Source organism: Schistocerca americana, chromosome 1 (assembly GCF_021461395.2).
Source record: "Schistocerca americana isolate TAMUIC-IGC-003095 chromosome 1, iqSchAmer2.1, whole genome shotgun sequence".
Taxonomy (NCBI): domain Eukaryota; kingdom Metazoa; phylum Arthropoda; class Insecta; order Orthoptera; family Acrididae; genus Schistocerca; species Schistocerca americana.
The window spans coordinates 947,571,676-947,585,710 of NC_060119.1; the positions used below are offsets into that span (position 1 = coordinate 947,571,676).

At 38.3% G+C, this 14,035-nt stretch overlaps 1 protein-coding gene across 6 annotated transcripts in view; it reads left to right on the plus strand.

The window, feature by feature from the left end:
* LOC124615696 (GATOR complex protein Iml1) overlaps nt 1-14,035 on the plus strand; it is a 597,731-nt gene that overhangs the window by 571,532 nt on the left and 12,164 nt on the right. For all 6 annotated transcript variants that reach the window (XM_047143737.1, XM_047143755.1, XM_047143765.1 and 3 more), the window contains one exon: nt 12,500-12,688. In XM_047143737.1, coding sequence (XP_046999693.1) covers nt 12,500-12,688 — 189 coding nt within the window. The remainder of the gene's footprint in view (nt 1-12,499; nt 12,689-14,035) is intronic.

Sequence of the window (14,035 nt, forward strand, 5' to 3'; positions counted from 1 at the left end):
AGGGTAAGTGTTGATAAGGCATTGTGCATTTACAGTGGATTTAAAATCGCCACAGAGACGAATATCACCATTGGGCTTAGCAAAGACAAGACAGGGGAGGACCACTCACTGAAAGTGACAGGAAGCAAGACCCATGAAGTAGTGACGATCCAGCTCCCGTTTTACCCGATCACGAAGGGCCACAGGAATGGGCTGAGCCCGAAAAATCTTAGGCCGAGCAGTGGGTTTGATATAAGCAGTGGGTTTGATATGAGCTTCAAAGTAGTTTGCACGGCCTAACCCAGGAGAAAAAAGGGACGAAAATGTCGTTGACAAGGAATCCAGTTGAGCATAAGGAATAGCATCAGAGACGATATTGACAGAGTCATCTATGGAGAACCCAAAAACGCGAAAGGCATCGAAACCAAAAAGATTTTCTGCATTGCTCTGGTCGACCACAAATATGGGAACAGTGCGAACGATGGATTTGTAAGATACCTCAGCATTAAATTGTCCCAAGAGAGAAATCTGTTTATTGTACGTCCGTAATTGCCGAGTGACAGGTGATAGGAGTGGAGAACCCAACTGAAGATACGTCTGAGAATTAATTATAGTGGCAGCAGAACCAGTATCCACCTGCATGCGAACATCCCGACCAAGGATCTGGACAGTGAGGAATAACTTCCCTGAAAGGGAAGAAGTGCAATTGATAGACAACACAGAAGCAGAATCAACATCACTGTCATGAACATCATGTATGCGGTTGGATTTGCAAACGGGAGACACATGACCCTTCTTTTTGCAATGGTGACACATGACCCAACGTTTGGGACAATCCTCCCGTGAATGTTTCGTAAAACACTGCGGACATGAAGGAAGTTGGCAGGGGTTTTGCTGCAGTTTCTTAGAGGGTTGTTTACGGTTAGGCCGAGGCTGCACGTGGGAGCGTACTGCGGCCACATCGGCCGGCAGGGACGCACCGCACACGTCGTCAACAGCGCACAGAGGTTGTATTTCCCCGACGTCACCCCATGCCTCTATTTGCACCCCAGCGGCGCGAGAAATTTCAAAAGACTGTGCGATGAATAGGACTTCATCTAGAGTCGGTTTTGCCAACTGATGGGCACGTTGCCGAACTTCTTTGTCGGGTGCCGACCGGATAATAGCATCCCATACCATGGAATCGGCATAGGATTCTTTGTGAACGTCAGTAACAAATTGACACTTTCGACTGAGGCCATGAAGTTCAGCAGCCCAAGTATGGTAGGATTGATGCAGTTGTTTTTGACAATGATAAAAGGCAACACGAGAGGCTACCACATGTGTTTGCTTTTGAAAATAGACAGACAGAAGTGAGCACATTTCAGCAAAGGACAAAGATGCAGGATCTTTCAAAGGAGCCAATTGCGACAACAAACGATACATTTAAGGTGAAATCCATGACAGGAACAGACACTTACATGTTTGTTCGTCCGTGACATGAAATGCCAAGAAGTGCTGTCGAGGATGTTTTTCGTAATCAGACCAGTATTCTGCCGTCTCGTCGTAAGGAGAAAAAGGAGGTATAGGCAATGACGAGAAATGCCCCGCATTTGATGCCGCGGCGAAATCGCAAATTGCCGATGTTAGAAGCATTTGCTGTTCAATGAGACCTTGCAATAGTTGCTCCACAGTAGCCATGGAAACCTGTGGGTCAACAATGAAAAGGAAAAATCCCATCCTCGTCGCCAATTGTTATAACGTCAAGTTGGACACACATATTTCAAAATGACACAACACTTATAAGTCACTGAGCAAGTTGACAAAGCAAAACAAGTGAACACGGTAACATTCGAATGAACACTGAGTCCAAGTCTAGCAGCCACTGGCTGGCTGGCTGCTTAGGTGGCGCGGCTGCTGCATGGCTGGCAGACAGCGCCACATGTAGAGGACGCGCGTCACTTTGAATGATCAGCGAGTCACAGCAGAGGGCTTAGTAGTTAGCATGTTGCACTCACATTTGAAAGGAACAAGGTTCATATGCCTGTCAGAACATCTAGATTTTTGTTGTTTCCGTGAACTGATTCAGGTGAATGCTGGAATGGTTTTTGCAAAACTGATACAGCCAAAAATCCTTCCCCTGTGAGATACCTACGGTTTTTTTTAAAAAAAAAAAAAAAAAAAAGCTATTGATTGTTTTTATATGTTGATGGATGACCTATTTATCATAACAGAATGAAGTAATGACTCAGTGATACTGAAATCCAATCATTACACCACCTTGCATAATGGTGAATATCTAGTAAAACCCTAGGTTCTCATAGACTTACCGTAATGTCAGGTTCAGTGTTTCCACATTACTCAAAGTGTAATACCTAAAGCACTATGGATGAGGTTGATCATTTCAAACTTCTCTGAAATTTACTGGTACAAATCAAATGACCGTACAACATAGATGACACATATCATTTTTCAGATTGTGTGTTCACTTACTGGCATGGTGGTATACTCGAAATCCTTAATGAATTCCTTACGTTTACACACTGAGTGAACATTGACTTAGTTTATTTATGTATGTGATGGTAAATATAGTGTTGCACTGTGTACAGTAGACACTGAAAAAAGCCTTAGTGCTGTAAACATTTCTTACACTAAAACACAATTATTTTTAGCTGTAAATAATATTACATAAAACTGTGTTATTGAGTATATTAGACCAACATAGCATCAAAGGATGTTACAGCTTTATTTTCCTAGATACTCCTTCACATAATAATAGCACTGCTGAATCAAATAATCTTTTACAGCTTCCTATCCCTTGCTGCGATTTACCAAAAATATGAGTTCTGTTTCATCTTTGAGTCAAATTGTAGTGCAGCCACATTTTTTTCATTCACTTAGATGCAGAATATCTGTTTTGGTCTTCTGAAATTAAAACTATCAAGCACCTGTTGGCAGAACTCCAAATGCTGAATGTTATGCTATCAATATATTAAACAAAACTATAAATCTCATGACATGATAAATCTCTGGCTCAAATATAGAGTGAATGTGCTATGACAGTTATTTATAAAGTTAAACACATCAGCCTAAAGAGCCTGTAAGTAAACTGCTGGAGAAGGTAAAGCAAATGTATAGGAAGATATGTTAAAGCTACATCATTGTATTATTCCTCTACACAATCTCCATTCAGATATAAGCATTTATCTAATCTGTTAGCAAATTGACAAATTCTGTAAGCAAAAAATTCTGCCACTTAAGATTGCAGCCAGCCTATAAATGTATCGTAAAGTCCTTTGTCAAAGAATTGGGAGCCAAACCAGTTTTTTGTGTTGCATGAAGAGGTGGAAATCACTTGGAGCCAACTCTGGGCTGTAGAGCTGAGGCTCAAAAATGTCTCCCTAAACTGAGTCAGTAATTCTTGTGTTTGCCAGCAGAATGGGACCAAGCATTGTTCTGCAAGAACATAACACCAGTAGTCAAGAGATTGTATCATTCATTGTAAATGACTCTTCTTATTTTTCATAAAAGTTCAAAGTAAGCTTCAGAATTGATAGGCCTCCACATGTAATAAAACCAATGAACACAATTACTTCAGTGTTCCAGTCCGGCTGACAGAGTTTGGTACACTATTTTTTTTTATTTGTTGGGTAAGGCAGTATGTCCCCACACCATTGTCTACTGATTTATTACCAAGTTAGTGAAGGAAAGCAATGTCTTATGTCCAGTTAGGATTCCATTCAGTAGTCCTTACATTTACACATTGTAAAGAAATTCCAGAGCAGCACTCATCCATTGAGTTTCGTGGCTTTCAGATAGGAGTTTTGAAACCCACCAAGCACGGAACTGGTGGTACATTAATTGCGTGAGTGTGGTCTCACTCAAAATGCTTAGAGAAGTCTGTGGAAAGGTGTCCTACAGTAGAGAAAAACACCAATTTTCATGAATTTTTTCATTATTTTTCGATACCAGTGTGATACTGATCATAGATGGATGGTCGCTTATGTCATAACACGAATACTTATTCTTCCACTGTTATGAAAACAGTGCCATTGACACACAAAACTTTCAGTTATCAAATTTGATCTATGTATAGTACAATAGTACAGATTTTACTACACACACACACACACACACACACACACACACACACACACACACACGCCAAGGGAGACCTGGAGACCCATAGTGTTCAGTTTTCGGTCCACTCTTTTTCCTCATGTATGAGAATGACTTTCCACTTAATATTCTTTAAACAGAATTGTTACTTTCTGCAGACAATGCTAGTGTTGTAATACATCCAGTTAGAGAGAAACCAACAGAAGCAATTGTTATTGATGATTTTTGAGAAAACACCATATTCAGCTTTGTACAACAGTTGATGCAGCATACAAACAACAGTCAATAAACAGGGTAGACTGACACATCTTTAGAGTCATTGCAGTCTTTTAAAGGGCTTTTGAACATGTTTCCCGAAAACTATCTTTAGCAGCTAGTTTGACAACCTACACTCAATGGAAATATTTTACACTTTGTAGCAACAAACATATGTTCAGACCTTGTAACTATAAATGGGCTTAACTTTATCAACAGTATCAGTATAGAGAGAGGGGTTAGTGATCATGATGTCTTAGCAATGATGGTTAGTATAGTTAACAAATTAATCAAGAAGACTAGGAGAGTATTTTTGCTAGAAAAAGCAGGTAAGCAGTTGCTAGTAAGCAGTTGCTAGCATCCCGCATAGGCAGTGAATGGAAAATATTTATGATGGAAGTAAAGTAATAATGGGCAATTGTCACTGATGCTCTGGAGAAGAATGTGCTGAGAAACTGGATTAAGGATAGAAAAGACTCATCATGCTTAAATAACAAAACTCAGAAAATGCTGAGGAAGCAAAAACTGTTGCACTCTCACTTCAAAAGAGAATGTGCAAATGATGACAGATTAGTAGAGATTTGTGTGTCTGTAAAAAGATCAATGTGCAAAGCATACAACTACCACTTTCATACCTTAGCAAATGATGTGGCTGAGAAGCCGAGAAAATTCTGATCCTACATAAAATGACAAAGTGGTCAAAGGCTTCTATCCAGTCACTCATTGATCAGTCTGGTGTGGCAATAGAAGTAGGCAAAATGAAAATCAAAGTTTTAAATTTCATTTTAAGTAATCCTCCACACAGGTGGATCATACAAACATACCTGCGGACAAACTCCCATATAGAGGTCATAGTAGTAGACATCCCTGGCACAATAATAATAATAATAATAATAATAATAATTTTATTGTCATTCGGCCATTACAGCAATAGACAACGTCATATACATACTAAAATACAATTAATAGTTTGAAAGAAACAACAGGTTTCTTGTTAACATTATAGTATTATATTACAGTTGATAAATTCTCTTATGTCATAGAATGGGTGGAGGACTAGCCAGTCATGAATTGTTTGTTTGAATAATTGTTCAGGTAATTCTTGAACAGATTGAGGAAGTTTATTAAATAATTTGTACCCCATGATTTCGTAGCTGTTGAGTGACTTTGACAACCTGTGGTAAGGAATATAGAGGCACCTATTCCTTCTTGTATTGTGGCCGTGTACATTTTCTCTGGTTTTTGTTTCTGGTAATTTCTTCTTCGTATAAATTAGAACATAGTATATGTACAAGTTTATAACAGTCATGGTTTTCTGTGAAAGTTTATAACAGTCATGATTTTCTGTTCACAGAACAATGGTTTACAGTGTGCCTTATATGCAGAACCAGTAATTATCCTAATAGCTTTTTTTTGCAGTATTAATATGTCATGTACACAGCTAGAGTTCCCCCACAAAATAATTCCATATGTTATTATACTCTGAAAGAATGAAAAATAGGATGTTCTAACATATGTTTCAGGAACACAATCCTTAAGTCGCCTTAACAGGTAAATAACTCTAGACAATTTACCACTAATATATTGTACATGTTGACCCCAAGATAATTTATCATCAATGTATACCCCCAAAAATTTGACATAACTTGGATCGTCTGACAGAAGCTTGTCTCTAAGACTACAGACCATCTGCTGTGTTTTGTTTTCATTCAGCAGGAATCCATTTGCCTTGAACCAATAGGATGCTTGGTCAATTGTCTTTGCTGCACAAGTTTTAAGGCTATTGAAATCCTCACTAGCATGAAGAAATGTTGTATCATCTGCATACAACACAGTGGTGGACTTGATAAATGACGGCAGATCATTTATCATTATCAGGAACAAAAAGGGGCCCAGCACAGATCCCTGCGGAACACCTACCTTGACTTGCTCTATACTCGACATTTCTCTCCCTACACAAACAACTTGCTTACGATTCTGAAGATATGATTTTATTAATTTAAGGCTGTTATGTCTAATGCCATAGAATTCCAGTTTTTCTAGGAGTGGCTTATGCTTTACACAGTCAAAAGCTTTGCTTAGATCACAAAATGTGAGTTGAGCATAGCCCTTATCCTCAAACACTTGATGTAAGTATTTGACTACAAAGTCTATAGCATCCACAGTAGACAACTTTTTCCTAAAACCATACTGAGATTCACTAATTATTCCTAATTTTTCAAAATAGACAGATAGCTGTTGGTAAATTACACATTCCAGTATTTTAGAAAAAGCTGGGACTATGGAGATTGGTCTGTAACTGCAAGGTGAGTCCATATCTCCCTTTTTATATATTGGAATTACCCTAGCCACTTTGAGTTCTTCGGGAAAATATCCTTCAGATATGCATTTATTTATACAAAATGTTAAGGGGTACACAATATAGTCTATTACTTTCTTTAGTAAATTACAGGATATGTCGTATATATCTACACTGTCTGAAGATTTCATCCGTTTTACAATGCTTAGGACATGACTAGGTGAGACCTCGGAGAACATAAACGTACCTGTGTCTGTTGGTGTTCTGCAAACATTTTTAGAAAGTAACTCTGATGAATTGATATCAGGTTTGATTATAGTATTTCCTACATTTTCAACAGATTTAATAAAGAAATCATTGAATTTTTGGGGACTTATATTAATTTTTTTGCTTCTTACATCTTTAGCAACACCATTTATTAATTTCCATGCAGCTTTGCACTTATTTGTAGAATTATCAATGGTATTGAAATTATGTGCTTTTTTGGCTTCCACGATGGCTTTTTTATACTCATTCCTGCATTTTATATAGGCTAATCTGGCATGTTCTGTTTTCTGATTGCTACATATATTGTGCAACACCATAACTTGGTTTTTCATACTTGATAATTGTTTAGTGAACCATGAATTTTGTCTGTTTGTAGCCCTGTTTGTAAAGCCTTTGTCAGTTAATTTGCATTTCTTTATGGGGATATTGTCATTAAATTGCGTCAGAAATGTTTTAAAAAATCTCTCAAATAATAGTTTCCCTGACAAATCAGCACTAAGACTATAACTTGTGTCATCATGACATTGGTTGAACCAGTCTCTCTCAGCAAGGGACTTACAGAGCTGAACAATTTTGTCATCTGTGACAGGCCTGGTGATTATAACTTTTGGGACAGGCTTAGGAATATTACTATTATCAATACAGAACCTACTTGTATAGTTTAAAGATACAGAGTCATGATCTGAAAATGGAAACGCTGTAACAGCACATGATTCTTCTGTAGTTTTAAAGTTGACAAAAATATTGTCAAGACATGCTTTATCTCTTGTGGGCCTGTTATTGATTGAGTGCAAATTGCACTGTCTTAAAAGGTTTTTCAACTCAGTCACAGTACGTTTATGTGTTGTTATATCAAAATCCGCATTCAGATCTCCACCAATTACTATGTCATAATGCAACCATCTGGTCCCTCTTAGTACATCTAACAGCATGTCCAATTTTTCTAGAAATACATTGATGATACCCTTAGGTGACCTGTAAAGGGATACTATTACTAACTTAAGACTGTCCATAACTATACCAGTGGCTTCAAAGTTCTGTTCCTCACATAAATAATCTAGGTCCAACTTAACAATGGAGCAGCTGAATGACTGATTAATATATATTGCCACACCACCTCTTATATGCAGTTTTCTACAGTAACTATTTGCTACATTATAGTTATCAAGTTTGACAACTGTAAGTACACTCTCAGTAACCCAATGTTCACTCAGACAGAAAATATCAAATTTGTTATCTAGTCCAAAACTGTTTACAATAAATTCTTTATCTATTAGTCCTTGAACATTCAGATAGCAAATTTTAAGATCATAATTGTTGTTTATTTTAGATTGAACGTTTTGGTGAGGTGTTGTGAAATTTGTTACACTACTTATCTCCTGGGCTGCTTCATCCTGCTGCCTTCCACTAAAAAATCATTTAGACGGACAGGAGGTGCTGTTTTCCGTCTACACGTAACACTTGATGCTGCTTCTCCTGCTGCAATTCTCATTTCTCCTTTTAGAGGCACTATAGTTACTGTTGCTGGTGAAACTTCTGCTGTTGATGCTACTGTTACTCCCTTTTCCACTGCTGCTACTGATAATGCCACTGGTGACTGTGACGCTTCACATGTTTGCACAGTTGTAATTTTTTCATCATAGGGTGTATCTGCAGATGTTTCTTCCTCATATGCTGTTGGTGCACTTTTCTTTTCTGTTGTCATTGGCAGAAAACCTGTTGCAGGTAGTGCTATTTTTACATAGGCACCCACTCCTGCTGTCTTTATCACCTGGAGAATTTCTTTCGCCAGCACTTTCTTGCCTAGGTTGTTTCTGTGCAGTCCATGTCTAGTAAAATGCTCTCTTACTAAACTCGTTGCTTCAATGAAAGTTGTGTTTACAAAACCGCTACAAACCTTCCTGAATTTCCGATTTGTCGCGATGATTTCTTTGTTTACACACGAGTCTTCCGTTAAGTCGTGTCTGTAGGGAATGTTTACAACAAATACCTTCGCCTGTGAAATTTTTCCTAGCGATTCTTTCAGTGTTCTTACAGCAAGGCTGCTTTCATTTTTATAGACATCGTTTCCCCCTCCGATTATGACACAGTTGACGTCGCTTTTCACGGAACTTTCACAGTTTTTCAGCACTTCTCGTAGAGGAGCACCAGGTTTCGAAATTCCAATCACTTTATATTCGGATTGCATATCAGACATGATTGTAGCCAGTCCCTTGCCATGACTCGTCGATAATATGTATATTTCTTCCTTCTTCTTCTCTGTTTCCTTTTTTGTCTCGTGTTCAGTTTTATTACAAGTTGCTCTCACACGATTTTTTCGTTTAATAGTATTTGATGGTAACATGTTTCTGCTGGCACTTTTTTGTTCAACAGATCTTTCCGAGCAGTTACCTGTTACACTGAGATTTTTTGTCCTTGATTCTGAGCTGTCTGCACTTAGAACATCGTATTTATTCATTAGTGGAACACGAAAAACATTGGTATTTAAGACAGGTCGAGAGATTTTCTTAGGCCTAGTATATACACACTCTCGTTTGCCTGTTTGCGTATCTGTGGGAAGGTCCATATAGTCGATCAAACTTTTCAGCATTTCTGCATATTGTCTAGCTTTACTTAAGTCACTTTGCAGTTCTTCCCTCACACTTATTTCGAGTCCAGCGTTGCACATTTCAAATGCAGTTTCAAGACCGTTGCACTCAGTTCCACAGTCACATGTAGGCCTATGTTGACCGAGGTTTGCTTCCACGAAACAACAAGAATGATACCATTTATGCGCCACATATTTTAACACCTTTTATCACTTTTTTTGCACATAGCATACAATTCACTGACGGTAATTTACCGATATTCACGGAGCGATTTGCCACTACATTCATATACGCCACCATCTTGCCACTCTAGGGAATCAACTGAAAGAGTTGAAGACAAATTTGTCACCAGGTGCAGATGGGATCCCAATTTGGTTTTCCAAAGAGTACTTTATGGCATTGGCCTCTTATGTTGCTTGCATTTATCTCAAACCTTGCCCAGCACAAAGCCCCAGGTGACTGGAAAAAAGTATAGATGACACCTATATATAAAAAGGGTAAAAGAACTGACCTGAAAATTTGCAGTTTTACAATCCTTAACATGTTTTTCTGTTGAATTCTTGAACATATCATTAGTTCATATGTAATAACTTCGCTTGAGACAAAAAAGCTTCTGTTCACAAATCAGCACAGTTTTAGAAAGCATCGCTTGTGTGAAACACAGCTTGTGTTTTTCTCTCATGATAGTCTGCGAACTAAGCAGGTTCCATATTCCTAGATTTACGAAAAGTGCTTGACATGGTGTCCCAATGCAAACTCTTAATGAAGGTATGCTCATACAGAATAGGTTCCGAGTAATGCGAGTGGCTTGAAGACTTCTTAAGTAGTAGGACCCAGTATGTTTTCCTCAATAGTGAAACGAGTGTTCACCTTAGACAAAGGTATTGTCAGAAGTGCCCAGGGAAGTGTTACCACTGTTATTCTCTATATACATAAATGATCAGCAGTCTGCGACTGTTTGCTGATGGTGCTGTGGCGTACAGGAAGGTGTCATTGTTGAGTGACTGTAGCAGGATACAAGATGACGTATACAAAATTTCTAATTGGTGTGATGAATAGAAAAATGTAAATTAATGCAGATGAGTAGGAAAACTAGTCCCTTAATGTTTGAATAAAGCATCAGTAGTGTGTTACTGGACAGAGTGAGGTCAATTAAATATCTTGACATAATACTGCAAAGTGGTTCAAAATGATACAAATATGTGAGGATTGTAGTAGGAATGTGAGTAGTTGACTTTGGTTTATTGGGAGAATTTTAGGGAAGTGTGGTTCATCTGTAATGGAGACCACATGTAGAACACTAGTGCAACCCATTCATGAGTACTGCTTGAGTATTTTGGATCCCCACCAGGTCAGATTAAAGGAAGACATTGAAACAATTCAGTGGCAGGCTGCTAGATTTGTTACCAGTGGGTTTGATCAACACTCAAGTATTACAGACATGCTTCAAGAACTCAGATGGGAATTCCTGGAAGGGATTCTTTTTGAGGAACGCTGTTGAGAAAATTTAGAGAACCGGCATTTGAAGCCGACTGTAGAACAATCCTACTGCCATCAACATCGATTTGGAATGAGAACCACGAACACTAGATAAAAGAAATTAGAGCTCCTGCAGAGGCATATATAGACAGTCGTTTTTCCCTTGCTCTCTTTACAAGTGGTATGGGAAGGGAAATGACTGGTAGTGGTACAATTTACACTCTGCCATGCACTGTACATTGATTTGCCGAGCATGTATACAGATGTTGTTGTAGGTGTGCCTGTAGAATGCTCCAAATTTTTTGGTGTACACATTGATGAAAACTTGAAGGAGAATGTTACAACCTGTTCAAACTATTCAGTTGAATTACTCTTGATCTTCATGTACCACTCTTAGTAAACAATGAAATCAATATCCTAACATAGTTTGCATATTTCCAGTCAATAATGTCTTGTAGTGTTGTTTTCTGTGGTAATTTATCACTAAGAGAGAAAGTACTGATTGTACAAAAGCCACTAATAAGAATAATATGTTAAGTTCATACACATTCATCTTGTGGGCACATCTTCAAAGAGTTAGTCATTTTGACTCTACATTCATAATTTTCACAAATGAAATTCTTCACGTATATTCCATTACAATTTGAAAAGAATACTGATGTCCATACCTACATCACTAGAAAGAAATTACCTTTATTACCAATTATTAATCCTGTCGTTGGGTCAAAAAGGAGTTCATTATGCATCAACAAAAATGTTTGAGCATTTGTCCAGTAACATAAAATGTCTGACAGGTGCAAGATTGAATTTTAAATCTGATCACAAACTACTACATATAAGAATTTTCATTTAAAAACTGGTAGCTTGTAAAAAAAATAGAACTGAGAAGTAATATGTTCATTACTATTGAAACTAATCATGTATACATGTTCTGTAAACATTCTGTAAAGTCATTCAAACGATTTGTGAAATACGTAACTGAGTAATTAACTTACAGCTTTGAGATTTTTTGCCACTATAAACCATATTGCTGAAATGATTTATTTGGCATGGTTTTCAGTCACAATACTAATTTTGAATGGCTACTGCAGGTGAATGGAAAACAATGTGATTTCCTCCTATTACAGCTTGAATCTCTCTGATCACCCAAGTAATACTGTATAGTAACCTATTTTGTCCTTCTTCCCCTCCCACCCCTGCCACTTTCTGGACAGCTCTCGTAATAAGGGCAGCAGTTGTCATCTTCTTACATTACATTATTCTGTGAATAGGAAATAAATTTTCTCTAATAGCAGCTTTATATCACAACCATACAGGATCTCCGCGCCAAGAATCCATTTCATTTCTGAATTATTGTGCAAGCGCTTCTGTGATTTTTTAATTCTATTCAAATTCTTGTTTTTCATTGAGCATATTAACCACCTTTCACAATAATTTGGAAAAGAACTTGCACATTTTCGTATGATCATTATGATGTGTGTTTTGTTATATTATTTGAAATATTTTAGTACATATTATTGTAAATTTGTTGCAGCACACACACAGTCAAGGAGAACCAGTTCTGCAAACTAATAGTAGAGCAAGTTCAGGAGGGAAACAGCAACTCAATCAGGAAGGGAAAAGATATCCTGTACATTCTGAATGTGCCTCAAGCCCACACGAGTCATACATTACAAGACATGTCAGTGAGAAATACAACAAAGATATAGGAAGTGATCTAAGGGTAAGTAGATTTTATTCTGCAAAACCTAAGGTAGAAAAGAAGGCATATAACCTGAAAATACTGTGGTGAATAGTTTGTTACTGCCACTTTGGGAAGCTATTTTATATAGTGTACATAGTGTTTTGTACGTGCATCAAGTGTTGCAACAGTGATTGGTTTATTATCCTGTCCAACTTGTGGAGCCAATTTACATTAATTATATTTATTAGTGCATATAATGCACAGAAGTGTCAGAAGTGTGGCTAATCATATTTATAGTATTACTTGAATCATCCACATGAATTATACATACTACACCTAAACGGCATAGTGGGTGGTTAACCTTCACAACATTACTCACTCCCTTGCCCTGAATTAATTAGACCAAAAAATGATTTAACTTTGAATTAAAAACATATTGTCTGCTTAATGTCTCTCATAACATCCATCAACAAACTGTTGGTCCTCTTTTGAAACTGTGACCAAGTGCAGATTTGTCCACTAAGTAGTAAAACGTATTCCTGAGCACTACATTCTTGACTTGAGTAGCTGCTTCACAGTCCATGCCATATGATTCCTGATTCTGCCCCCTCCCCCCTTTACCTCCATACCATCTTTTTCAAATTATGACTATATTTGCTACCCCCTACCCTCATCCAACTACATCCCTGTCCATATGCCATCTGCTTCACTCATTCTGCCCTCACATTTTCTCTCCGAACTCTTCTTTCTCTGTTTTATATCATCCTCCCAGCCCAATCCTCTGCTTCTTTGTGTGCTTTCATGGAACTCTCCATGCCTGTGCTGGGGGAACTCACCAGTGTCACATTTTTGTCCCTCCCTCCCTCCCTCCCCATCCCCATCCCCATCCCCATCCCCATCCCCATCCCCATCTCCATCCCCATCCCCATCCCCATCCGCATCCCTGTTTGTGTGTGTGATGTGGCACACCAGATTGTTGGGATGTGTGATTTTTTGGGGGGGGGGGGGGGATCCAGATGGCAACAGGAGTTGAGCAGCCATTGACATTGGGTGTATTGTGCCTATCAGTGTGTTATGCCTCTGACTGCACAACTCTACTCTTGGAAAGTGTTTGGCGGTGGCCAACCATTCAGGTGGACAGCTGGTTGGTGATCATGCCTACATAAAATTGTTGCATGGATTGCACCAGTGCTGGTGTATGACATGACTGTTTTGAGAGTTGCTCCTGCCTCTAATGGAATAGAATCAGCCTGTCCTCAGTTTTCACCAGCCCCTGCCTCACACCTTTATCCATTCCTGTCCCATTACCCTTACTGTACTCACACTCTCTGTTCCACAGTCTCTCTATTTTTCACTTGTGTCTATCCTTCTCAATCCACTGCTCCA